This window comes from Protomyctophum parallelum (assembly GCF_964188405.1).
Source record: "Protomyctophum parallelum genome assembly, chromosome: 20".
NCBI classification, from domain to species: domain Eukaryota; kingdom Metazoa; phylum Chordata; class Actinopteri; order Myctophiformes; family Myctophidae; genus Protomyctophum; species Protomyctophum parallelum.
This window is the reverse complement of record NC_139718.1, coordinates 40,126,208-40,151,738: the sequence shown is the minus strand read 5'-3', so window position 1 is coordinate 40,151,738 and position 25,531 is coordinate 40,126,208. Positions and strand designations below refer to the sequence as shown.

The following is a 25,531-nucleotide window of genomic DNA, read 5'->3' as shown; positions in this document are numbered from 1 at the left end:
CTGAGGGTCCTTGAAATTAATGGTGCTTGGCATATATTTTCTAAGGGGGGTCCACGGGCTAATGAGTGTCAATTTGGGGGTCCTTGACATGAAAAGGTTTGAAAACCACTGAGCTAGTCTATATAAAGACAGCAGTAGGTTCATTAAAGACATGCATTGATCTCTAGTCAATAAAGCAGACCTGGGCAGATTACTTGGAAATTAGAACATAAAACGTACTGTAAATAGAAGAGCAGGGAGACAAAATTAAACTGCTAAAGTACAAAATTGAAATTAAAACCAAATTGCATAGTGCTTTATGACTGATATGTTACATTATATCGCCATCATTTAATTGGGTGATGGATGTCTCTGTGCCTCTTTTTCATGGTTTAGGCCAGTAGTTTTCAAGCCTTTTCATATCAAGGATCAGATTCCGGCATTTGAGCCACAGACCACCATTTGATGAGATTTAAGATATTTTGTTGTAGAGATAACAGGCAAACGTTGATCAAAAGAACAATTATTCTACATTCTCTAATTGTGGAGATTTCTTGTAATTCAGATGTTTAACTCTTGAGTCTCAAGAGTTCAATTGTTAAACATCTGAATTACAACAAATCTCCACAATTAGAGAATTGGAACCACTGGTTGAAAACCCACTAGTTTAGGCAAATTACATTAGGCATATTATTTTAGCCCATATATTTCACAGACTCATACAGTCATACTGTGTCAGACAAAATTAAATGATAGAAAAGGGACTTATTGATCAGCTCTAGCATACTTGCATAGATAAGTAAACCTTATGACGTCACGTTGCGTCACACCGGAGAGAGTTTCCCGTCCCGTCGTGCAACGCGTCGCACGGTGCAGATGTCCCATCGTGCACCGCGGTAGCAGCAGAGGCTGGGAGAGCCAAAATGGCGACAGGCTGAATCCACAAAAACTCTTCTTGTGACAGACAGTAAAAAACAAAAAAAACAACAAGCAAGCACAGCCTTCCCTCAAACACCTCCCCAGCTAACTAAGACACTAAAACAGAAGACAGCGCTCCGGGAGGGGGACGGAAAACAACAACAACACAAGAAGGGGAAGAAAGTCAGGAGAGCAAAACAGGAGGAATAAATAGATTTTCCAACTACTACTTCTACTGAAAGAAAAATGGAAGAACACCCCGGCGACGGAGGAGGAGGGCTTGTCGGGATGGCCGGGAATCAGCAGCAGGCAGGCCGGGAGCAGCACGCCGCCACCCCGGCGCCCAGCCCCGTGCCTCCCGCCGGTCCTCCTCCGGGGAGCTCCGGCGGATCGGGCTCCGGCAGCAGCGGGCTGCTGCAGCACGGCCAGCCGGAGGAGATGCTGCCTCCCCGGCCGCAGCAGTACACCATCCCCGGCATCCTGCACTACATCCAGCACGAGTGGGCCCGCTTCGAGATGGAGAGAGCCCACTGGGAGGTGGAGAGGGCCGAGCTGCAGGTCAGACAGCCACCGTACTACTAATAGAATAATAAAACATATAAAACATAAAACATTACATAGTTAAACTTTATCATTTCAAGGCCCCCCCATGTTTGGTATGCTAGCCTTTACGACCATATGGGCACCCAAGCCACCCATAAGAGTGTACAAATGGAACCAAATGGACCAAAAGGGTCCATTTGGTTCCATGTGTACAGTACTCTGAGTTACAGATCTGTAAAAACCGAAACAGAATAAAAAATATAAAAAACACTTAGTTATTCTGACTGTCAGCATGCTTTGCTAATCTTTTTTTTCTTTCTGAGAGTGTACAAATGGAACCAAATTAACTCTTTCGGGGTCCATTTGGTACCATTTTTACACTCCTAGTTACATAGATGTAAAAACAGAACAGTTATTACAAATACCCAAATAAAGGGTCCATTTGTCTCAGACAGAATAGAATATGAATGCCCAAATAACCAAAGGGTCCATTTGTTGGTTTATTTTCTACACTCTCAGAGTTACAGATCTGTAAAAAAACAAAACAAAACAATAGTCAAACTGACAACAATAACAAACCTGTAGGTTCTGAGACTGCCAGCTGCTAACTAAAAATCCTCAGTGTTATTTTAACTCTGTGTAACTGTAACCAAATGGACCCTTGTGCCACCAATGTTGTTTTTTGTTTGATATTGAAGTGTCATAACTATACTAACTAATAATATATGTCTCAACTAAATTCCCTATACAACCCATTAATTTAATGAATCAAATGACCACTGACTATGTTATGATGTAGTGCTAGGTTTGATGATTATATACCTAACAGCATATTGTGTGGTTATTTTTGATCAGAGAAGTGATTTGTTACTTGTAGTAGTTGTTAGTACCAGCATAGCCATATTGGATTGGTCCACAGCCACTACTAGTGTCATGCTAGCTTTAGCCAGGTCCATCATGTTAGCTAATGTGTTGATTTGTTGTCATCGTGGACAGACTTCTAATAAGTAATAACACACAACAGTAAAGAGAAGAGACGCTATAGAACCACGAATGGTTGTCATGCTAGCCTAGCAGCTAACTGAAGCCATGCTGTTGTAGTGAGAATGATCCTCTGATCAACAGCATTGATGACACCCCTCTGTATCTGTCAACCCACCGTTCAGACCGGGTGCAAATCAATTTATAGTATCATGATGCCTATTATGAGAGAGAGACAGATGGTCAGAGAGAGAGAAAGGGAGAGAGCAAGAGGAAGAGATAGAAGACAGAATGAGTGAGAGAGAGAGACAGTGGGTCAGAAAAAGAGCGAGAGAAAAAAAGACAGAATGAGAGAGAGGTGAAGTGACAGTCCATATTTGTCCTAAACACACCCTCAAGTAGGTTAACTGAACTGGAGGCGTGCGCATGTGTGTGTGCGTGAGTGTGCATGTGCTCGTGCGTGTGCATTCCTGTAGAGACGTGTGTGTACGTACGTGTGTGAGTGCTGCATGCCTTTACCGTGACTGCATCTGACGTCAGAAATAAGAGCTGCTCACTGTCCCCACCGCTGTGGCTCACAAACATGATTCAACCTAATATGGAATTCCATATAGTTTACAGAATGAATACACAGAGCATATAATATACACATACAGCACAGTATGAATATCTAATACTGTACAACAATACATGCAGTATAAACATAAAGAATGTGACCTCATGTACATTGTACAATAAGGTTCTCTGCCTGTGATTCATGGGATCTGGTAACCAGGGTATTGCACAATAATATGACTATTACTCAACAACTATTGCTTTATTAATATTACAAAACGATTACTCTATTCTTTGTTACTATTACTAATAATACAGTAATGCGACAGTGAGTATTGGAATGATGTGGTTGTGTGTGTGTATATTGGAATGATGTGGTTGTGTGTATATGTCAGTGTGTGTAGAAAGCAGAGCTGTGTCCTCTGATGACCTCCGAGATGGCCTTCGTGATGATATCAGACACAAGAAGAGATCAGACATTTTATTTTGTCCCTAAACCATTCACTGCATTATAAATGAACAGCAGTAAATTGAAAGTAAATCCTTTGACAGACAGGGAGCCAGCCAGTGTAAAGCTCTTAAGAACTGGAATGAGATGATCCACTTTCTTGGTATTTACTAGGACGCAAGCAGCATATCAGAGTTCTGAATCAACTGCAGTCGTGTTGTGTGATTGTTTTTTTTTAGTAGACATTTATAGTGGTCAAGTCTACTTGAACTTGAAGGTGAATGCATGGACAAGTCTTTCTGCTGACACATAAGTCCTTCAATATATGTTTAAGGCTGATAGAAGCTGATTTTATGTTTTATTCTTCATTTAAAAGTGTAAGTGCAATTTCTAGGATGCTAGCACAATATAATTTCACCCAGGTCCCAATCAAACGTTTATACCCTGTTTAAATTTGTGATGTAACAAGAAGACTTGAGTAACTGTTATTGTTTTGGCCAAGTCTATTAGGCTGTGTTTTACTTGTACAGTTACAGTAACTGACAGATTCAGCCCTATTGATTATAGAGTGCCATTGATATATTATTGGCCACATATCAGTGTGTATGTCTAATGACTTTTAAACTGGTTAAGCTTTATCAACTGTAAAAGCACAGGGTTCTAGGAATGGACAATTAATCGGTTATCATATCGGTATCGAACAATGTTGTTGTTAAAATGCAATATCAGTATCGAAATAATTTATCGTTTTTAGCCGATATTTGATTTTATAATAATTATGTTTGAATGTGAAGTTGAAAAAGCCAAGCCTTTTGTGACGATGATGAAGGCTGCAGATCGATTCAGTGCTTTCTGGGTAAGCTTTCAAAAGAGTCAGCAAGTTGGAATACTATACTACATTTACATTCAAGCTGTTTAACAACATTCCAATAACAGTGTATCCGTAGTTTGGGAATGAAGAAGAGGCATTGCTTTTTCTAATTGACTGTTTATAGGATATGCCTTTTTCAGAAAGGACACAATTTGAACTTTATAAATATTAATGGCAAATATGTTGACGTATGGGTTACAGGATCGGCCGGAAATGTCACATCGATCATCCCTACAGAGGTCCCAATCGTTACCATGCCAACGACTCCTAAACAGCCATACATGGTCTCTGGCTGTGTCGCCCCCATATTGCAAAATAGCTTTAAAGAAGATAAGAAAAAGAAAAATCAACAAGGTCCCACCCAGCTCATCTTTTTTAAAGAGAGCAAATGTTCCGTTATAATAATAGAGTCCAAGGTGAAGAACGCACATCCAAAAATAAAGTTGCACGGGGCGCTGGACGACAAAACATTACACTGGAGAGAAGAAGGGAAGTCAGCACACTGTACACCAGCTCCAAGGAGATCCTTTTATTGAGGACAACATTTCCACCTTGCACAGGTCTTAATCATCAGGTCTACTGTACATCTCACAAGTAATAGGCATACTATATAATAATGATGGGCAAAATAAGAGTCGTTGGTGGGGCGCCCGCTGGCCTAGTGGTCCAGGCGCATGCTACATATAGGCTCTGTCCTGACAGCGTGTCGCGTGTTCGAGTCCTGTTCATGACGACCTTTGCTGCGTGTCTCTCCCCCTCTTTCCTGTACATCTACACTGACACTATCAAAAAAGGCACAAAAGCCAAAAACGAATCTTAAAAAATAAGAAAAAGTCGTTGGCTGGCACAATGACTCCCCCTGGACGACAGTGGCTCAGGATGTAGAGTGGCCCCTTGGGAACCAAAAGGTTATCAGTTCGAACCCGGGCTCCCCCAGAGTTGGTGCCGAAGTGTCCTTGAGCAAGACTCTGAACCCCTAATTGCTCCTGGTGTGCAGGTTCAGGTTGGTGCATGCATCAATGTATGAAATATGAATGTGAATGGGTGTCTTGGGTGAATGTAATGCACAATATATGTAAACTAAAGTACCTTGGATAAAGGCACTATACCGTATGCACCATTTGCCATTCACATATATTATATTTTTATTATATCATTTTTCCTTCCTTTCCAAATAGCTCTAGGACGGTGCCCCATGGAGGCCACGGCCCACACTTTGAAAATCTTTGAGTTAACTGTCTCTCACTGTCATATGTCTCTCTCACTGTGTTGTCTGTCTGTCTGTGTGGTCCAGGCCAGGATAGCGTTTCTCCAGGGAGAGAGGAAAGGACAAGAGAACCTGAAGAATGATTTGGTCCGACGAATAAAAATGTTGGAATACGCTTTGAAACAAGAGAGGCAAGTTTTCAATAACAGGCATTCATCTTCATAACGATATATCGTTATGACTAGGGATGGACCTCGAAACATGATACCCGGAAATACCTGATGACAAGCTTATTGAGGACCCGGTATCAATTAGCTTTGGGCTTATCAAGACTGTTATTGAGCCTAGCGGCCCATGACATCATGTTTAAACAATCAAAACAAATACATCGAATTACCCATGCTGGCACAAACATGTTGGTTTAAAAGTGTATTGATAAAATTACGCTTTTAAAGTGATTGTAGCGTAGCCTACACACATTAACCAGTTAACAGTTTCTTCAATATTATTTTCCAAAATTAAAAAGGTCAATTGCATTCTGTCTGTAGTGCAAGTGATCTTTTGGTTAAATATATAAGCATTTTCTGCTTATAAAGAGGTGAAGATACATGTAGATTATATATACCGGTATTACATTGCTGAAATGGTTGTTTTAATGTTAGGCAAAAATATTTTTAACTTAATTTAATTTGAAATGGTGGTCAACTCACACTCACTCACGATAATAAAAGCCAATAAAGACCAATAATGAAAGATACTGGTTCTGTTGAGCAGAATTTATTGTCGTCTCCTGTCTTTCCACAAAATAATGATTGATACTGGGCTTGATAAGCCTGATCAAGAAGGTGCTCATTATTAATAAAAAATATACAAGCTCCATCCCAGATATATTTCTTAATGTGTTATGATTAGAATGGAATATGTGTCACTGTGTCAGTGCTGCAATCAATGTATATAAAAATTGTATGAGTGTTCAGATGCTTTATATTAGATATGAATATGATGATTATTAATATGATTTATATGAATGTTTTATGTTTTCCCTGCAGAGCAAAATATCACAAATTAAAATATGGAACAGAGTTGAACCAGGGAGTCAAAACGTCCAGCTACCAGACAGGTAGGACATCAGATATACTTACTGTACAGAACTCCTGTGATGCTGATCTGCAGGACATTTAGTACTTACTGTACAGAACTCCTGTGATGCTGATCTACAAGACGTTTAGCTCTGACCAGTCCAGTGGTTTGTGAGATTAGCCCCGGGACAGGACAGACTCACAGACCCTCTTCTAGAGGTAACCAGAATGCTCGCCTTAAAACACGCTCGCCATTGTTTTTGGTTTAGGAATAGGTTTTGGCACCGTTATTTTTAGGTTAAGGTTAGGAATAAAATTAGGTTTAGGTATAGTTTTACTGGGGGTAATTTTCAGAATAGGGTTTGGTTTTGGCACTAAGTTTAGGGATAAGGTTAGGTTTAACCGTTTAGGCACGGTTCACTGAGGTTATGTTTAGGAATACCAGACAGAGACCGCTCTACCATTCTGCTGGATTTACGCCTGAGGTGACTGTTTTGAGGAGAGCGTTCTGGTATATCTTAATCTAGATGGCTCGTGGCTTTTTGTTTGTTTGTCTGTTCCATGTTGTATACTTTTTGAAATATTTAACTTTACTTTGGTAGTCAAAGTTGCTCTGGTCGGCCTCAAACCTTGCCCAAATTTGGAGTAATGATATGTCTCACGATATGACTGATGTCACATGAAGTCAGAGATCCACATTGGAGCCAAACCGTTCGAAATATAGAATATTGTTGTTGTCGGGCAGAAGCCTCATCTCCATATTTACACTTGTTTTGTTTGTTTTTTCAATATGAGATAATGAAAAGGGGAGCTCGTTTTATAGACATTACAAACAGTACAACACCATACATCCATATGACATTTCTCCTCTCCTCTCCTCTCCTCTCCTCTCCTCTCCTCTCCTCTCCTCTCCTCTCCTCTCCTCTCCTCTCCAGAGGAATATAAAGACACAGATGTGTCAGCAGTTCCTGCCAACAGTCAGCTGACTTGGAAACAGGGAAGACAGCTTCTACGACAGTAAGACACACACACACACACACACACACACACACACACACACACACACACTCACTCACTTTCTCTCTCTGACGAGTGGATAGGGTAAAACATGAATGAAAGTGGAAAAGCTTGTTTTGTGTGTGTGTAAATATTATGAATAATATTTTACCAATGGTTTTATAGAGGTGTTGTTTAACATGGAACAAGACACTATTAGCACGAGAGCCTAACCAATATATCAATTTAAATATATATTTTTGGTGGATTGATATCGACATCAGCAACTATGTAGCCGATGGGCGGACAGCAAACACTATAAAAATGGTCAAACATTAACAAGAACCAACCAATCTGTGCTGTGAGCTTGCAGAAGAGCTATTGATCCTTGCCATAGAAAAGTGTGGGTAGATGATAGAAGATACAGTACCTTTATTATCCCGCGAGGGAAATCAGTACCCCTGCTGTCAGCTGTGGCTTGTTGTCAGAGCTGTTAACCATTTATACAACTCCCCCCCAAATTTTTTTTTTTTGTTTGTTTTTTCGTTTCACACTAAACCCAAGTGGTATAATAATAATACAACTTTATTTGTATAGCACCTTTCATGACATGAAATGCAGCTCAAAGTGCTTTACAGAGCAATGGAGAAAAAAAAAAAGAAAAGCAAGGCATAAACATTAAACATAAACATTTAGAGTAATGATATATTCAGGTCTAATTCTTCATGGGGGCTTGAGCCCCGCCGCCCCCACAGAGTCTAGTTCATGTGCAGTGACACATGGAAGGGAGGACACCTACTGGTGGACACGAGGTATTGCATGGTATACAGAGAGTGGTTTACAGCTCAACATAGACAGACATGTTGACACTGCAGCAGGGGATGTGGGTTTGAATCCCTAGCAGAACACACATATTACAGACTGCGGCTTTAAGCTCTGTTTTATGGCATGATAAATATGTTTTACATTGCCAAAGCGTACATACAACAAAACTAAAGTCAACAAACATCCCAACAATAATGAACAACAAGCAATACAGTAACGATGAAAATAAATTAACAAACATAAACATAACAGCAACTTAATGACCCTGTTCAGACAGATATACCTGTCTCTTCTGTCCACTGGCTGTCCCTCAGTTGATGACAACTCCACACGTATTTTGCTGCCAAAACTGTGCATTTGGACCGTTCTCCCAGAACATATTGGAGTGATGAGTTATTAATGGTGGATTCAAATTCTTTATATTTTTCTTAAAATTTAGGGAAGAATGATTCTCTGATGTCTTTATACTTGTCGCATTGTAACACAAAATGTAGCTCTGTCTCCACCTCCCCTTGAGAGCAGAGTGAACACAGTCTTTCTTCTCTAGGCAGCCAGTTATGTCTGTGTCTGCCTGTTTCTACTGCCAGGCGGTGGTCGCTGAGTCTGTACATAGTCAACATCTTCCTCAGTTTTGGATCAGTAACAGTGGTCAGGTAATTTGCCACTGTGTATTCTCGGTTGAGGGCCAAATAGCATTCTAATTTACTTTGGGTTTTTGTTGTGTTTTTCCAATATGTGATATAATGTTCTTGTTGCATTTTGATAATTTGGTTAGTGGAGGTTGTTTTAGTCAGGGGAGGGGTGGTGGGGGTAAGACTCAGGACCAGCTGACTGAGGGGACTCCTACTCATGTTCTCCTCCTGGCATTTTAAGGCCTGGTGATGGTAGGGTCACTATTTTGAAGGTGCTTATGGAATTTGAATGCTCTTTTCTGGATCTTAATTAGGAGAGGGGATTGGCCAAGTTCCGCTCTGCATGCATTATTATTATTTTAGTTTTTTAGTTTTTCTTTGAGTTTTTAATATATATTTACAACATTCTGTGTGAATAGTCTCAATTGGATGTTTCTCTCTGTCTCTCTCCCAGGTATCTCCAGGAGGTAGGCTACACAGACACCATCCTAGATGTCCGTTGTCAGTGGTTCATCTCTCTCTCTCTCTGTGTCTCTATGTCTCTCTCCCAGGTATCTCCAGGAGGTAGGCTACACAGACACCATCCTAGACGTTCGCTGTCAGAGAGTTCGTTCTCTGTTGGGTTTGTCGTCCTCTCAGCACAACGGCTCCCTGCTCATCAACGGGAACGACGCCAAGAGGAAAGAGCAGGAGCTCAAGAGGTACGACTACGTACGCACACGCACACGTAGGGGTTTCTAGGTAGTTGACGACTGTCTACAAGACAACCAGGGAACTAGTTTGTAAATGTGTGGTTTCATGCTAGTAAGTGATAACTAAATGTTATCGCTTACTTACAAAGTTCGGAAACGTAACTTCGGCAGATTATTTCTCCCCTTCAATAATACCAGTTGGTACCAATCGTTGATTAGTCACCTTTACAACGAGGTATAACTTGTATGCATCGTGCACTCGTGCAATGAGCAACACAGCTAAATGTGTTGGTAGCGATACCAAAACCCCCCAATACGCTTCTGTTGGTAATCACTCGTGTTGAGCGACAGCCTTATTTGGTGCCAGGCCTGGTACAATTTCCTAACCTAGTATAGGACCAAGTTCCGTGAGACTGGTGAAGTCAGAGGAAGGTGTAATGGTGCATTTATATAGCGTCTTTATCCAAAGCGCTTTGCATGGGCTTTAACATTCAACCATTCACACACACATCCATACACCGATACTGGAGGAAACCATTCAAGGCACAACCTGCACATCAAAGGGGTTCAGAGACTCATAGGCTGCGTTCGAATTCATTCCCTATGCCCCATATAGTGCACTACTTTGGCGTTCCGCCGTTTTGTTATAGTGTCCGAATGTGTAGTGAGCATTTTTGCACCCTAATGTAGTGGACTGAAGTATCCCACAATGCACCGAGAATTGTAGGGACCATCCGATGGTCACTACAAAAACACAGCGAAGCAAATCTGCCCCATAATGCATTGCGCAAGCTCGCTCTTGAGCGCACATGCACGCGTTTGCGCACGTGCGTTGCTTCTGCATGCATGCGCTCCAACTAAGAGGCAGAAGTTGAACCAGCGAAAGAAATCAACACAAATGTACTTTTTAAACATTCGTTTTCCCCTCTCTTTTCTTCCCTGGCGGATCTCGAAGCTACAGATCTCGAGACAAATTATCTGTGCATTTATTTGTTTTATTTTATTTATAATAAAACAATTCATTTGCAATGGTATTACTAATCTGATTCATGTATCACCCAGGCCCAGCACATGACATGAGAGGAATCAGTTGCTTGCTGTAGAATATATTTGTGAGATTCTTTATCACAAACGTAGGCTAAATACATGCATGTGAGACACATTGTGTCCGAACATAGGTTTTATTAATATTAATTAATTCCTGCCATGAAAAAATATGCATTATTGAATTGCGATAAATACATTAAAACTTCATTATGTAGGCAGTAATGTATTGGACAGCTGCTGTTTCTGTTAACACCAAATGTCCGTATTGTGAGCAGATCGAGCTTTATAGATCGGCTACTTTTGGTAATTCTTTACCAAAAGTACCCGATCTACAAGCTCACAACATGGACGTCGCGTTGCTTATAGATCGGCTATTTTTGCCGTATCCCCCCGCCCCAGGATTAGCGGGGGTTCATGTGGTTAATCAATCATGCTGCTGATATTTTCATATTGTCAAGGTGGTGCACTGTTTTCATATTGCTGGATAATGGATATAATATTAATTTATTGATAATAATCATAGGCCTATGTTGTTTTAAAAGAATAACCTTTTTATCATACATATAGGCCTAAACGTGCAAACATATTTTCATTAACCTATTTTTTCTAGGGAACAACCCTAGCAATTCGAACGCAGCCATAGTCTTGCTCAAGGACACTTCGACACAAACTCAGGGGGAGCCTGGGATGGTTCCCAACCGGCAACTCTGAGCCACTGCCACCACTGTAATACCTGTGAATATGCATTTATACTGTATGTGTGTGTGTGTGTGTGTGTGTGTGTGTGTGTGCGCACACGTGTAGGAGTCCTGACGTGTTGGAGACGTTTAACTTCCTGGAGAACGCAGACGACAGCGATGAAGACGAGGATGATGAGGGAGACATTATTGATGACATCACAGATAAACACAGACCGAAGAAACACAAAACAAAGGTGCACGCACGCACGCACCCACCCACACACGCACACACACACACGCACACACACACCATTGGTAAATGAAGGCCCTACTACTTGATCATACTACAGCGCGAAGACTCACAGACCCTCTTCTAGAATGGCCCGGGGAAACCTAAATGGCTTTTTGTTTTTCTGTTTACGTTGTATATATTTACTAAGAGACACTTTGACTACCATTATAAAAGTACAAACTTTGTACTTTTCTAATGGTAGTCAAAGAGTCTCGCTCAAACCTTGCCCAAATGTGGAGTCATACATGGATATGTCATAACTGACTGATGTCACAGCTGGTCACAGGAAGTCAGAGATCTACCATCGGAGCCAAACCATTCCAAATATACTATATCTGATAAACCTCTCATCTCCATATTTAACCTTTTCTGTTTTTTTGGTACATTAACGCCCTACTTGATCATATACAGCGTCACACAAAAGATGAAAAATAACGTGAAAAGTAACGTGTGTGTGTGTGTGTGTGTGTGTGTGTGTGTGTGTGTGTGTGTGTGTGTGTGTGTGTGTGTGTGTGTGTAGATGTGTAACGAGGGTCTGGCTACAGAGCAGGGTGACGATGAGGAGGAGGAGGAGGAAGTGATGAAGGAGTTTGATTTCCTGGAGGGGGAAGGGGAGGGGGCCGGGGAGGCCCGCAGCTCTGGAGACGGAACGGAATGGGGTGAGACACACACACACACACACACACACACACACACACACACAAAACTGTATACTATGACAGAACAGTACACAGGGGTGTAGGGTATCAGAAAGTTCCCGGTTGAATCCTTGTGCTTCAAAGGGGTTTCTAATATCAAAGTGTCCTTGAGCAAGACACTGAACATAGGGCTCAAAATGTACATTCTCTTGGTAAAACTGGTCCTCCCAACTCGAATGGTTTCTTGAACCATCAAATATAATGTAAAAAACACCTTAACCCATTTAGGACTGGCCGATTCTTTAAAAAACAGACATTATGCAGGCTGGCTGGGCCAGGCTAGTGGTCCAGAGTCCAGACGGTATGACGGAAGCATCTGTGTGGCTCCAGAGAGATTAAACCAGTGTTGTAGTGTAGCTAGTGTTGTAGCTACTGTTAGATAGTGACTCAACTATCACAGTGACATCTCTGCTCTGTCATGTCACTGAGAAAACTCTGTCTCTGTGGATGTGCAATAACCTTCCATACTATGCACTTCTGAGTATTCTGCACTATGCACTTTTGACTTACATTATTTAGGTTTTTATCATGTGTTATTACACGGCTTGGTTGAATGCTTTATTCTGATTGGTCAGTTGCCAAATTCACTGGTGTGTTATTCCTTGATAATGACCACGTCCATGTAAAACAACACACAACACACATTTAACTAAACATGACAGCCATGTAAACTAACACACAATGTCATTTAACTAAACAACATGACAGCCATGTAAACTAACACACAATGTCATTTAACAACATGCTTTCAAGAATGTTTTTGAAAACATTTGAAGCGAGAAATAGACGATGCTCTACCCGAAAATGTATTCCATTTGTTCAACACTCACTCCCTTGTTTTGTTTTATTGTCACTTTTGGGTAATAGTAGTAGTTGTGATTAACCACCGCTTCACGTCGATGGTCAATCACCCTGTCGGTGAATTATCTCCCAACAATGACCACCGTCCATCTAAGTGACCATAAAGTGAATCTGAATTTCTCTCTCTCTCAGTGGAGCCGCTGTCCTTCCCGACAGGAAGTGGGAAGTCCTTCATGCTGGGGGCGGGGCCAGACGACGTCCTAGAGAGCGTCCTGGGATTGGGCGAGCTCGCTGACCTCACGGTTACCAACGACGAGACGGACTACAGCTACGACGTAAGACGCGCACACACGCACACACACACACACACACACACACACGCACACACACACGCACACACACACACACACACGCACACACACACACACACACACACACACGGTTCACTGACGCATCCTACTCCTCCACAGCTGTTGTCCAATAAGGAGTCTTCGTTCCGTAAGACGTGGAGTCCTCAGTTCGTCCTGCGGAGCCACTTTGACGGAGTCCGCTGTCTGGCCTTCCATCCTGTGGAGCCCTGCTTGATCACCGTCTCTGAAGACCACACAGTTAAGCTGTGGAACCTCACCAAAACGCTACCTACTAAAAAGTACGTATAGGTACTAATGCTGTTACTACCACTGGTTGTACTGCTGCTACTACTACTATCTATTCAGACAGTGGACAATACAGTAGACACTACATTAACCCATTCTGAACGGGCACCCATTTTGGTGTTGGCATCATGTTATGCTTTAGCTATTGAAAAATAGCAGATCTACAAGCTCATATCGCGCCACCGAGTGGCGCGATAAGAGCTTGTAGGTCTGCTTTTTTTTTTTTTATCGAAGAACGACTGACATTTTTAGAATCTGATCTCAGGTCAGAATGGGTTAATCAGACCAGTGTGTGTCCAGTGGAAACCTTGTGTGAATCTGATCTCAGGTCAGAATGGGTTAATTCACATAGGGCCGTCTGGGTGGCACAGGGATATAGTTTCCGCCCTTCTCTGTGGAAACTTTGATTTGATTCCTCTGCAGATGCTTCCGCTTAGCGATGGGACGATATCCATTATGTGGCCAAGCTAATTGCAAGTAACGCTATTATCGTGATGATCAACATATTAAAACTCTTAAAAGGGCATTTTATATACCATCATCCATATTCTGGGGTGAACATTTGCCAAGAAATAGCCACTCTACAAGCGTCAGTCAGTCTGCCTTGTAGATCTTTTGGCAAATAGATTTGGTGTGGGAAAAACAAACGTACCTAGTGTGCTCTTTGCAGGTCCGTTTGCCTCAGAATTGAGGGTTTAAGACGATTGGTACCGCATATGCAGCTCAACAAACGTGAAATGGTTGTGAAAAGAAAAGTGTAATGTATGACATTATGGAGGACAATTTCAATGTAATCCGTGCGTTATGATTATTGTGAGGTTTTTTCCTCATGATTAACGATTATCCTCCCATGCCTACTTCCGCTTCCAACGAACACAATTGTCCAATGTGTCTTCTAACATGTCTTCTATAAAAGCATGGCACGCACCGAAAACGCTACTTTCGGTTATTAGTTATTTAAAAATGAAAGAGTATTTGAAGTGGTCAAACTAGCAATAGAATACATGTTCAGAAGAAGCCTCTTCCATAAGCAATGAATGGTCTCACAAATGTCATGAAAGCAAAGGCTAAAGCCTCAATTTGTGGTTTCCAGTCATTTTCAGTCACGAGATTTGATTTAGTTTCATTCCATGGGCTGGAGACTTCTGGCCCTATCTTGGGCAAAGTTTATACCTAAACTTATATTTTACTATCTTGAAAAAACATTTTTTTAATTGTTCAACTAGCCGATCTACATCGACACATTGTGTGCTTGTAGACTATTTGAACTATTCAAACATGTTTCATGTGGTTGTCTGCGCCTTCCCCAACACCAACACTAGGGGTCAGCAGTGACTTCACTAATCACTACACATGAGGAGGGATTGGCATAATTGGGGAGGAAATGAAAACATTGACTTGTGGTCTGTCTGTGATGATGACCATATTTCTGCTGATTATGATAATGATGTTCATGAAGCTGTCTGTGTTTTTATAGAAGTGCCTCATTCGATGTGGAGCCCATCTACACGTTCAGAGCTCACAGGTACGCATCAAAACACACACACACACACACACACACACACACACACACACACACACACACTGCAACAATACACATGCAAACTCCTCCTAAGGTGATACATTGTGTTTGTGATTATCTTGTCCTTGTGTTTGTTCAGCGGAGCGGTGTTGTCGTTAGCGGTTAGCTCCAGTGGAGCTCAGTGTTTTACTGGAGGAGTGGACTCTACCATCTGCTGCTGGAACGTACCAAGTTCTACTGTTGACCCATACCAGAACTACGGTATAGTGCATGCACGCACGCACACACGCACACACGCACACACACACGCACACATGGACACCACGCATGCACCTTAATGGATCCAAGTAATCCATTTCTGTATAGATTTGAAGTTGAACCCATTGGCCAAAATCTCTGACAAAACATAATGACAAACGTAACCATTAACCCCTCCCCTTTTCCTTTCGCCGTGGTCCAATCAGATCCCACGGTGCTGGCGGGCTCCTGGGCGGGCCACACAGACGCTGTGTGGGGATTGGCTTACAGCGGCATTAAGAACCGCCTCCTGTCGTGTTCTGCGGATGGAACAGTCAAGCTGTGGAACCCGGAGGAGAAGGAGCCATGTATCAACACCTTCTCTGCTAACACAGGTTGGAACTTTGATGGATCCTGTGTTAAATAAAAACAGCAAATGTACATTTGTCGACGTTATTCCGATCTACAAGCTCTGAAGCTCACCAAGGCGCTTCACCAAGCTACAAGCTTGTAAATAGACTTGTAGATGTGAGATTGTATAGAAAATAAAATGTTGAAACTCTTTTGACCTGACATTTTGACAAAGACATTTGAAATGTGTGTGTGTGTGTGTCCCACATCTTAAATGGTTGCCATGTTTACATAAGTAGGCATGACAGAATAGTGGATTTTATATCGAAAGACATCTCTTCCATTTTCAGGTCCTCCACCATGCTTTATAAGCATTCTAGTGTGAAGCCAAGGATGTTTAACCTGTGTAATGATGATTCTGTGTTTTCTAACATTTCAGCTAACACCCCTGATGTCATTGTTGTAAATGAAAACCATAGAGAGGTGTTCATTCTCGAGGTCGGCTGTACCTTTGACTATAGCCTGGAAGAAGCCTTTCTAACCAAAGTATCAGCAGCTAGTGCAGACCATCTCACAGCTAGGCTACAGATGTAAACCTTTAGTTTTTATCTTTGGCAGCCTAGAGCATGTGCATAAGTTGGTTGTGAGGGGCTTACAAATGGCCGGCCTTTCCAAAAAGAGAGCCAAGCAGTTAGCGAGGTATTGCTCAGTTTCAGCCATTATAGGAAGCCGCTCAAAGGTTATAATAGTTTTGGTTTTTTCATTATAGTTTAGTTTTAGTTAGTTTTGACATATTTTTTTCGAATTCAGTTAGTTTTAGTTAGTTTTTAGAGCGGGTTTGCTAGTTTTAGTTTAGTTTTTATTTTGTGAAAATGCTTAGTTTTAGTTTAGTTTTAGTTTAGTTTTAGTTTAGTTTTAGTTTTTGCTGCCTTACGGTGCTGAAAAGTGCCGTAAAAACGGCTCGGGAAATAAGGAAAAGTACCGAATTAATTTAAAAGGTTTATATTCTAGATGTCCGTAAGGCATATAAATATTGTTAAAAAAACGATAACGAATGCCATTTTGTCTATCATTTCAGTTCGTTTTAGTTAGTTTTGTGAACACACAATACAGTTTTAGTTTAGTTATCGTTTTTTAATTTATTTTAGTTTCAGTTTAGTTTCAGTTAACTAAAATGTTTTTTTAATTCTAGTTTTCGTTTTTTCGTTAGTTATAGTTAACTATAATAACCTTGATTTGGAGGAGGCGTTGTTTCCTTTATCCATGATTTATATCTGCTGCCCTGTGTCCGACATGTCAGCTGTACTGTATGTAACGAAGCTTTGCCGTCCATGCACGTTGTAACTGGCTGCTCTCCCACTGTCAAACTGCACTGGCAGTGTTTATGTCCTTTGTACAAGTAAAGGTATTCCTGTACTTCTCATTATGTGGACATAAATAAAAATTTCAAATGTGTGTGTGTGTGTGTGTGTGTGTGTGTGTAGAACACGGCATCCCGACGTCAGTAGATTTCATCGGCTGTGACCCCGCCCACATGGTGACATCATTCAGCAGTGGAGATATCGTGACCTTTGACCTGGAGACCTCACAGCCAACCCTGGTCCTCCACGGACAAGGAGACACAAGTACGAATACACACACACACACACACACACACACACGTCTAACTTTAAAAAACATTTTGAACTCTTAAGTGGCCGTATCAAACTGCAGGGCTTAATGTTCTCCGTCCTAGGGACGGATTTCCGTCCTGAGGATTTCATAGGGTCATTTATGAGATCAGTGCAGATTCGCAAAAATATATACTGTAATTAAAGGGGGAGTATTGCATATAGTGTAGCGATATGATGGCCGAAGCTGTGAAAACGCAGCCTGTCTCTTTAAGAGCAGTGTGTCCCCGTTTCCACACCTAAGCGCAAAACGGTTTTGCGCCGCAGACAGAATAAGCTGTGATGCGTGTGCGCAGCTGGTTTTTAGACAGCTGGTGGATGGGAATTAAGCTCCAACTCCGCGGACGATTGACGCGGAGGAGAGCGCTTCCGGGAATCTGGCCGTCGCGCAAGTCGTCCGCAGAAGTGGAGCTTTTTTTCCATCCACCAGCTGTCTAAAAACCGCAGCCGAAAACGTGCTCTTTTGATAGTGTGGCAGCACCCTGAGTGTGTGCGCTCGCTCCTCCCTCCTTTCTGCCTCACACCTTAGAGTATATATTAATAGAGACGTCACCAGATTTCTCCTCCCATCCACTTGCATTAAGTTGCTCAAAAGCGCATGAGGCGATTTCACTGCTTCTTCCGTGTAGGAACAGAGTGCATTCTGGGATTGATTGAGCCAAACACATAAACGCCGTGCTGGCCGTTGACTATCATTGCACGTGTTCAGCGTTCACGTGTCATGGTGACATGTCTGGCCTACTCACAATGTCTGTTTCTACTGCATGGGAATATTTGGCCCTCACAAATATCACAATGCAAGTACACACACGGTAGTAACACAGTGCAGTGATAATAATAAACTGTCGGTTATCAACTATCAACCATGTTTGTGTCATGTTGTGTCGTGTCAGGTATCAACCACATCAACAGGGTGGTGAGTCACCCTACGCTGCCCATCACCATCACAGCTCACGAGGACAGACACATCAAGTTCTTTGATAACAAGTCAGGTGAGACTTTGACTGCATTAAAGGAGAATTCCATGCTAGAAGGCTTTCTTACCTTTATTTGTAGTTGTTACGTCCCCACCAAAGAGGTCCAGGTGTTATTTTATGCAAAAGTTCATTATTGTAATATAAGCCCTCAATGGAGGTTGGGTTTATGTGCTAATTCACATATTTCCATCGAAATAAGTAGTAAAGTGTGCCGCTTGGGATACTATTTACATTATGAAGAGAGGATTTATTAAAAAAAAAGATTTTTGAGTGATGGAAATAAGCCAATTAGCACAACACCCCAATGCCCCATTCAATTCAATGTAATTCAATTAAATTAATTGAGGGTTTATATTAGGGGAAATAGCCAATACTCACTACATACTACACTTTTGCACAAAATAACACCTGGACCTCTTTGGTGGGGACGTAACGACTACAAATAAAGGTAAGAAAGCCTTCTAGCATGGAATTCTCCTTTAATCACATACTGTACGCCTTGTTTCCACACATCTGTGTAGCCTTCTGATTTGTCCCAGACCGACCACAAAGCAGGCTCTTTCCTCCTTGTTCTGCCCTCGTTCGGCCTCCTTCAGGTTGTTGATGATGAATTTGTTAAACATTAAACGTTAAAAACGTTTCTTTTAATTAAACAAACAAACAAAACAAAAAAGAACATGCTCAATAACAACTACACTACAGTAGTTGTCTACACTACACTAGTAGTTGTCTACACTACAGTTCCTTTTTTACTGAGGCCACGTTTAAATTAAGAATCAAAGACATGTATAATGAAAAACTCGTGGTAACGGATGGAAACTGAAAGAGGAGATTTTTGTCCAACAAAGCAACAGCAAATAATTGCTAGAGTCGAGGGGCGAGACCACGGGTTTAAGTACTAATACTAATAATACTCCAGTTTTAGGCGATAAGGAGACCACTGAAGCGGTGGTTAGTAAAAACAGAGAGGTGTTTGGGTGAGCAGTGAGTGGCTTATGACCGCAGCATGACGTCATATTGTAGTTTTCAGTGGTCACCTTATCACCTAAAACTGTAGTATGAATAGGTCTTTATGGTCTTGCCAAAAGGTCAGTTGGCAGATAAAAATGTCTATAATGAAAGTGGTTAAAATGTCGATAATGAATGTGGTTAAAAAGTGTGTGTGTTTTGTGCAGGGAAAGTGATCCATGCCATGGTGGCTCACCTGGACGCAGTGACCAGTCTGGCTGTGGACCCAAACGGCATCTATCTGATGTCAGGCAGTAAGTGACCAATCAGCTCTAAGATCTATTAAAGCAGAGGCTCTCAACGTAGCCATGTTCCTAGCCTTTTCTCATCTCAGAGGAGAAAAGCCTGAGTTTATAAGATGGAATGGTTGTATACATTTATAAGATGGAATGGTTGTATGCAAGGTAAACCAAAAATGCCAAATATCAGTATGTCTGTATACTGTAGACACTCGACAGGCTAGGTATTTCCCAGTGTGTTCTCAAAGTAGGGTCTGGGGACCCTATTGAGAACCAAATTGACCCTTATGGGTCTGTAACTCTGAGAGTTAATAAGGGGAGATATTGAATTTGGCCTTCCAGGCAGTACCTCTTATCAACCAGTAGGTGTCCTACAGGGATTCTAAGTAATAATCTCGATAGAAGAGCAGAGAGACTAAATGCAACCATGGCAGTAGTTTACTGTATTTATATAATATTAGTTTACTGTATTAAGAGTGTACATTTGTGGACCAATGAATGCTAACTTCATTGTTTGCCTGGAATGCTATACTTTCAAATGTACATTTCAATAGTACATTGTAGTGCTGCACAATTAATCAATAAAATTATCAATCTAAATTCAGACAACCTATGATATCTCATTTCTAAATTTGAGCAAGAATCGTGCAGCACTAGTTGGCTGTCCAGTTCATTTACTCTTGTGGTTTTGCTACTATAGAGAGACTTTAAGAGAGGTTTAAGTCGAGCACTTTGATGTTGTCTGTTTAAAGCTACAGCAGTTATGGAAGTTAAAGTTAAAGTGTGAGCGATTTTGAAGGTAGTAAATGTAATGTTCAGCAACTACAGATTAAATGGGGGGGAGGGGGGATGAGAATCGTACATTGTACACTAGCTGCTAGCACATTGTTTAGACAGATGCTACTTTCTTGGTTTACCTAATTTTTGAGACACTACACTGTCCTCTGAATTTTGTTTGTGTTTACTTCACTCTGGATACCGGTAAGTAAATACATGGATTAAAGTCCTGAGTCATTTGGATTCCATGGAAGCCAGAATGTCAGCATGTTGCACACCGAAGATAGACGATCTACAAGCTCTCACATGAGCCTGTAGATCTGCTATTTTTGGTTATTTGTTACTTATTTTAAGTTCAAAGTGAAGTGATCAAACTAGCAATAGAATACATGTTTTGAAGCATCTTCCATAAACATGAATGGTCTCAGAAATGTCATAAAAGCAAAAGGTTAATGCCTCAAATCTGTGATTTCTGTATGTGGAACAGCAGCAACATTTAGAACGATTAAACTTGAGATTATTTTTTTTTGCTATTATTCCATGTGTCTGCTAAATATCTAAATAGTAATTATAGTGTTTTTTGGTGTTGTGTGCTATGAAGCTGTGATTGTGTAACGCCCGAGATTCAAACCCGGGTCTCCCGTGTGGAAAGCCAACATCTGACATTAACAGCCAACATCTTAACCACTAAGCCAGAGGGAATTCCCTATGGCTCGGGGCAGATATTACACTTTTAGGTAATCAGGCCGAGTAGAGGTTGTGAGCCACTCTGCTACAAGTGGATTCAGCCAGTGGTCAGTAGAGGTTGTAACCATAGACATAGAAAGGTATGTGCAAAAGTGAGGGCAAGCTTCCATGTTGCTGCTTCACTGGTCTTGCATAGCCAGACCGAGAGGCAACAGTCTGGCACCCCAAGACTATACCGGCTACATTGAAAATAAGGGCTTGCCCTCAACCTGTACTTGCGACTCTTGTGAGTATAAATAAAGGTGATGAATAGTGTTCCGCGTGCGTCACAGAGCGGACATTGCGATATTCGGATCTGAAAGTCGCGGAAAAGACGCGCTGTGATTGGTCAGTAGTCACTTGAGTAGCAGCGTGACTTCCGGAGCACGCCCCCCCTCACGTGGATACGCATGGCTCAAACCAACTGCAGCGGCCAATCTATTTTCTTTTTCATATCTATGGTTGTAACGTCTTGGTCTGTGTCACCCCCCCCTCAGGCCACGACTGCTCGGTGCGCCTGTGGAACCTGGACAGTAAGACGTGCGTTCAGGAAATCACGGCGCACAGGAAGAAGAGCGAGGAGGCCATCTACGACGTGACCTTTCACCCCTCCAAAGCCTACATCGCCTCGGCGGGGGCCGACGCCCTCGCCAGGGTCTACGTGTGAGGAGAGTCTGGTCCGGGGACCACCTGATGGAACGGCCTCTGTAACTCTGAGAGGAATCAGTTTCTACGCTCTGAGAGTCACATTAGCACCGAGGGTTTCTACACTGTATGGTCCCACAGATTTTTAAAATTCTTGCGTGGTGGTCTAATCCAGTGCTTCTCAACCTGTGGGTCGCCAAACATTGGCCGAATTGAAATATAAGAAAGTCATTTTTGAAAATAGGCGATCTATTTTGAGGCGTCGTGAGCTTGTGAGATCTGCTATTGTCACAATATTTAATCTGTGGAGCCGAGTCAATCTAAATATAATGAATGCCGCCTCCTCAAAGTGCTTGTCAGGTTGGGGGCTTCCTAGTTCAATATATGATGGTTATTTTGGAGACGCCCCCAGTTCTAATTTGATGGTTATTTTGGTGAAGCCCCCAGTTCAAATATGATGGTTATTTTGGAGTGGTCCCCAGTTCAAATATGATGGTTATTTTGGAGTGGTCCCCAGTTCAAATATGATGGTTATTTTGGAGTGGTCCCCAGTTCAAATATGATGGTTATTTTGGAGTGGTCCCCAGTTCAAATATGATGATCATTTTGGGGGGATCACGGCCTGAAAAGGTTGAGAACCACTGCTCTAATGCATATTGGCTATTGGGTGTCCTTGAAGTAAAAAGAAAAGAGTTGAGAATCACTGAATTAAACAATACGGGAACCCTAATCTAATTTATGTAACTCTGAGAGTGTACAAATGGACCTGTAAGACAGGTCCATTTGGTTGCGTTTGTACCCTCAGAGTTCCAGACCCGCAAGGGTCCATTTGGACTGTCGGTGGAGCCCCGGGCCGGACGTTGAGAACCATTTGTGTGTAGAGGACCACACAAAGACCCTTCAACTGAAACACTGCTGCTCCTGAATGCTACAGCCTATGGGATGGATGGATGGATGGGGGGGGAGGAAGTGGTTGCCATGGCCACGTTCCCATCCTCTGGGTGGGTGACCCGGCGTTTTAAAGTCCCGCCCCCCTGCTCGTTGTCATTGTGGAGGGAAAATGAACTGTTTTTGGCCAATCATTGTCATCCTTTTCAAGCATTATTTGCATATTTAACATAATTAGTGTAAAATAAAGTGTTTTTTAATTAAGAATCCTCTCTGCTATAGCCCCGCCCCCGCACATCTGTCTACACCTGTCTCACAGGTGTAGACGCAGGACTAAAATCTGTCTCACTGCAGGACTACAAACTGTCTCACTGCAGAACTAAATCCTGTCTTAATGCAGGACTACAATCTGTCTCACTGCAGAAATAGATCCTGTCTCATCAGGCACAACCAACTAGTTACCGTGGCAACAGTTGCTAGGTAACAGGTGAGTGTGTGTTGCTTGGTGGGGGTGGGGGCATATTTTAACGGTCATACGGATTCATTAAAACCTTTGTTTTATTCTGTAAAACTATTTTATTTTCAAACATGCTAAAAATGTGTGGTGTACCAAACGACATTTTTGTTTTGTCTAATTGCATGATTCATACCCACGATCAAGTACCATGGTTAGTACCATCAAAGTATTTTTTCTAGTCTTCCGAAACGAGGAGGAAAAACAAAAAAACAAACATTCTGATCAGTTTGATGTTTTGTACTTTTTATTTGTTTTACAAACGACAGGTTTGAAAGATTGTGTCTCAGAGAAGCAAAACAAAGAACGGCTGAAAAGTAATGTATATATAAAATGTCTATAATATTAAATGTTGTAAAGTGTACTCGCGGCCTGTTCAGACTCTGTGTTTGTTCTGGCTGATGAAGACCATGACATTTCCCTTTTAAAGGTTAATTATTAAACGGTTCTATTTTAACAGTTATTCCCGAGTATATTTTCAATACCTCAAGATCTCTCAGTTCTTTAGTGTTTTCTGTTTTACTGCCTTTAAGTTCTACTGTGATGTGATTCTACTTTCAGTTGAGTGTACTGGTAACGGATATTATCCATACTATAGATAATAGCTGTCAGGGTTAGGGGTGCGCACTGCCCACACCTGAACAGGGTGCATAACTATTTTTTAAATGACCAGCTCAACTATATCTACCGACCCTGCACCCAAAATCGTATTATCCCATTGCTGAAAATACTTTGAAAATGTACCTGAAGGGGCTTTGGAATAGCATTGATGACGTTACATATACGACAAACACACTAGGGATGGGAAATGGAGGGGAAAACGTTTAATTGGTAGTTATTTACTGTATAACTTTGTAATGCTACTGACATTTGCGCCTAAACACTGGGTTTGCCTATACAGTAGCCGTGAAGTGAGCTGACAGGCCCTTCTTGATGTCAATCACTCAACATGCCAATAAATTCACTAATAGCTTTTTAATATTAGGTTTATTTATTTTTAGGGGAATAGCCTACAGCCTTTCTGTTTTAGGCACCCCTGCTCCATAGGTTCATGTCAGCTTGGCCAATATATCAGTAGGCCTACCATTATTTAACTTTTTGACAGTGGTGACATAGTGACCACTGTAAGCCTGCCGTTCCTATTCTAGGCATGCCATTATAGGATAAATGTCTGATCCGTTGTGATTATTGGATTCTTTTTTTTAAATCAGACCGACTATTTTAGAACCTTTTTGAATATTAGGGCTTACATGGTTAAATTAATGAGCTATTGTTCTGCTTATAAGTACATTTTCTAGTAGAAAGTTTTTTAATTAACTTTTTTGTTTATTTTTTCCCCCCTTTTTTTAGCTTCTTGGCAAAAAGGTGGTTTCGGTCGGGCTCTACTACGTTAATGATAATTGTCTTTATTGTCTCCTCCGGGATTTTCATCTTCACAGTTCCAACAGAAAAACGCATAGCTATAGAGCACAGAACAACACAACACCAAGACAATATATGAAGTCTACAGTATACACAACAACCATCCTATCAGGAGGCAGTTTGTTTAATGCTGCAACGTCTGCCTGGACTGCTAGGTCAGCCCATGCAGGCCCTGACTATAGAGCGTCGCAGTCCCTCCCCCTCGAGAGACCCGGAAAATAAATCCCTGTTCATTTTCCTCATAGACTTTTCTTTTTTCTTTTCTAAATTTTTATCCCACGATTTTGTAATCCAGTTTTTTTTTTTTCACCCAGTGCCAATTGTCTAATGTAATCCTGGTAATCCTCTGCCAACCTGGGGGGGCAGCGGACTGACCTCATGCCTCATTCTATGCATGAGGAGTCCAAGCTGCTTCTTTTCACCTGACAGAGGGGAATTTCCCCGGCTAGACGTATCGCGTGGAAGGGACACGTTATTCCGACCAGTTCCTTTCCCCTCCATCAGGCGCCCCGGCTGGCCAGGGGGAGGTAGTTTTAGAGACCAGGATTACGGCATGTTTTTGTGAGGGTATCTACCCTAGGGGACACGGGGAGAACATGCAAACTCCACACAGAAAGGCCCTTTCGCCAACCCCCGCCTCGGGTATGGGCACTGA

At 41.8% G+C, this 25,531-nt stretch overlaps 1 protein-coding gene across 1 annotated transcript; it reads left to right on the top strand.

Moving 5' to 3' along the window:
* The first annotated feature begins 897 nt into the window (after positions 1–897).
* strn3 (striatin, calmodulin binding protein 3) lies at positions 898–23,911 on the top strand. Its single transcript, XM_083792279.1, has 16 exons — positions 898–1,455; positions 5,590–5,693; positions 6,552–6,622; positions 7,517–7,598; positions 9,586–9,735; positions 11,578–11,707; positions 12,266–12,404; positions 13,437–13,579; positions 13,715–13,893; positions 15,378–15,425; positions 15,562–15,683; positions 15,887–16,054; positions 17,495–17,635; positions 18,574–18,672; positions 19,833–19,919; positions 21,905–23,911. Exons 1-16 carry the CDS (start codon positions 1,144–1,146, stop codon positions 22,072–22,074), a joined length of 2,145 nt encoding a protein of 714 aa, XP_083648405.1. The 5' UTR covers positions 898–1,143; the 3' UTR covers positions 22,075–23,911.
* Positions 23,912–25,531: the final 1,620 nt, after the last annotated feature.

Excerpts from the sequence above, each read along its gene's own strand:
- strn3 (XM_083792279.1), top strand. The coding sequence starts at position 1,144 with ATGGAAGAACACCCCGGCGACGGAGGAGGAGGGCTTGTCGGGATGGCC. Across the intron at positions 6,623-7,516 it reads AACGTCCAGCTACCAGACAG|AGGAATATAAAGACACAGAT; the intron begins GTAGGACATCAG and ends TCTCCTCTCCAG. Across the intron at positions 9,736-11,577 it reads AAAGAGCAGGAGCTCAAGAG|GAGTCCTGACGTGTTGGAGA; the intron begins GTACGACTACGT and ends GCACACGTGTAG.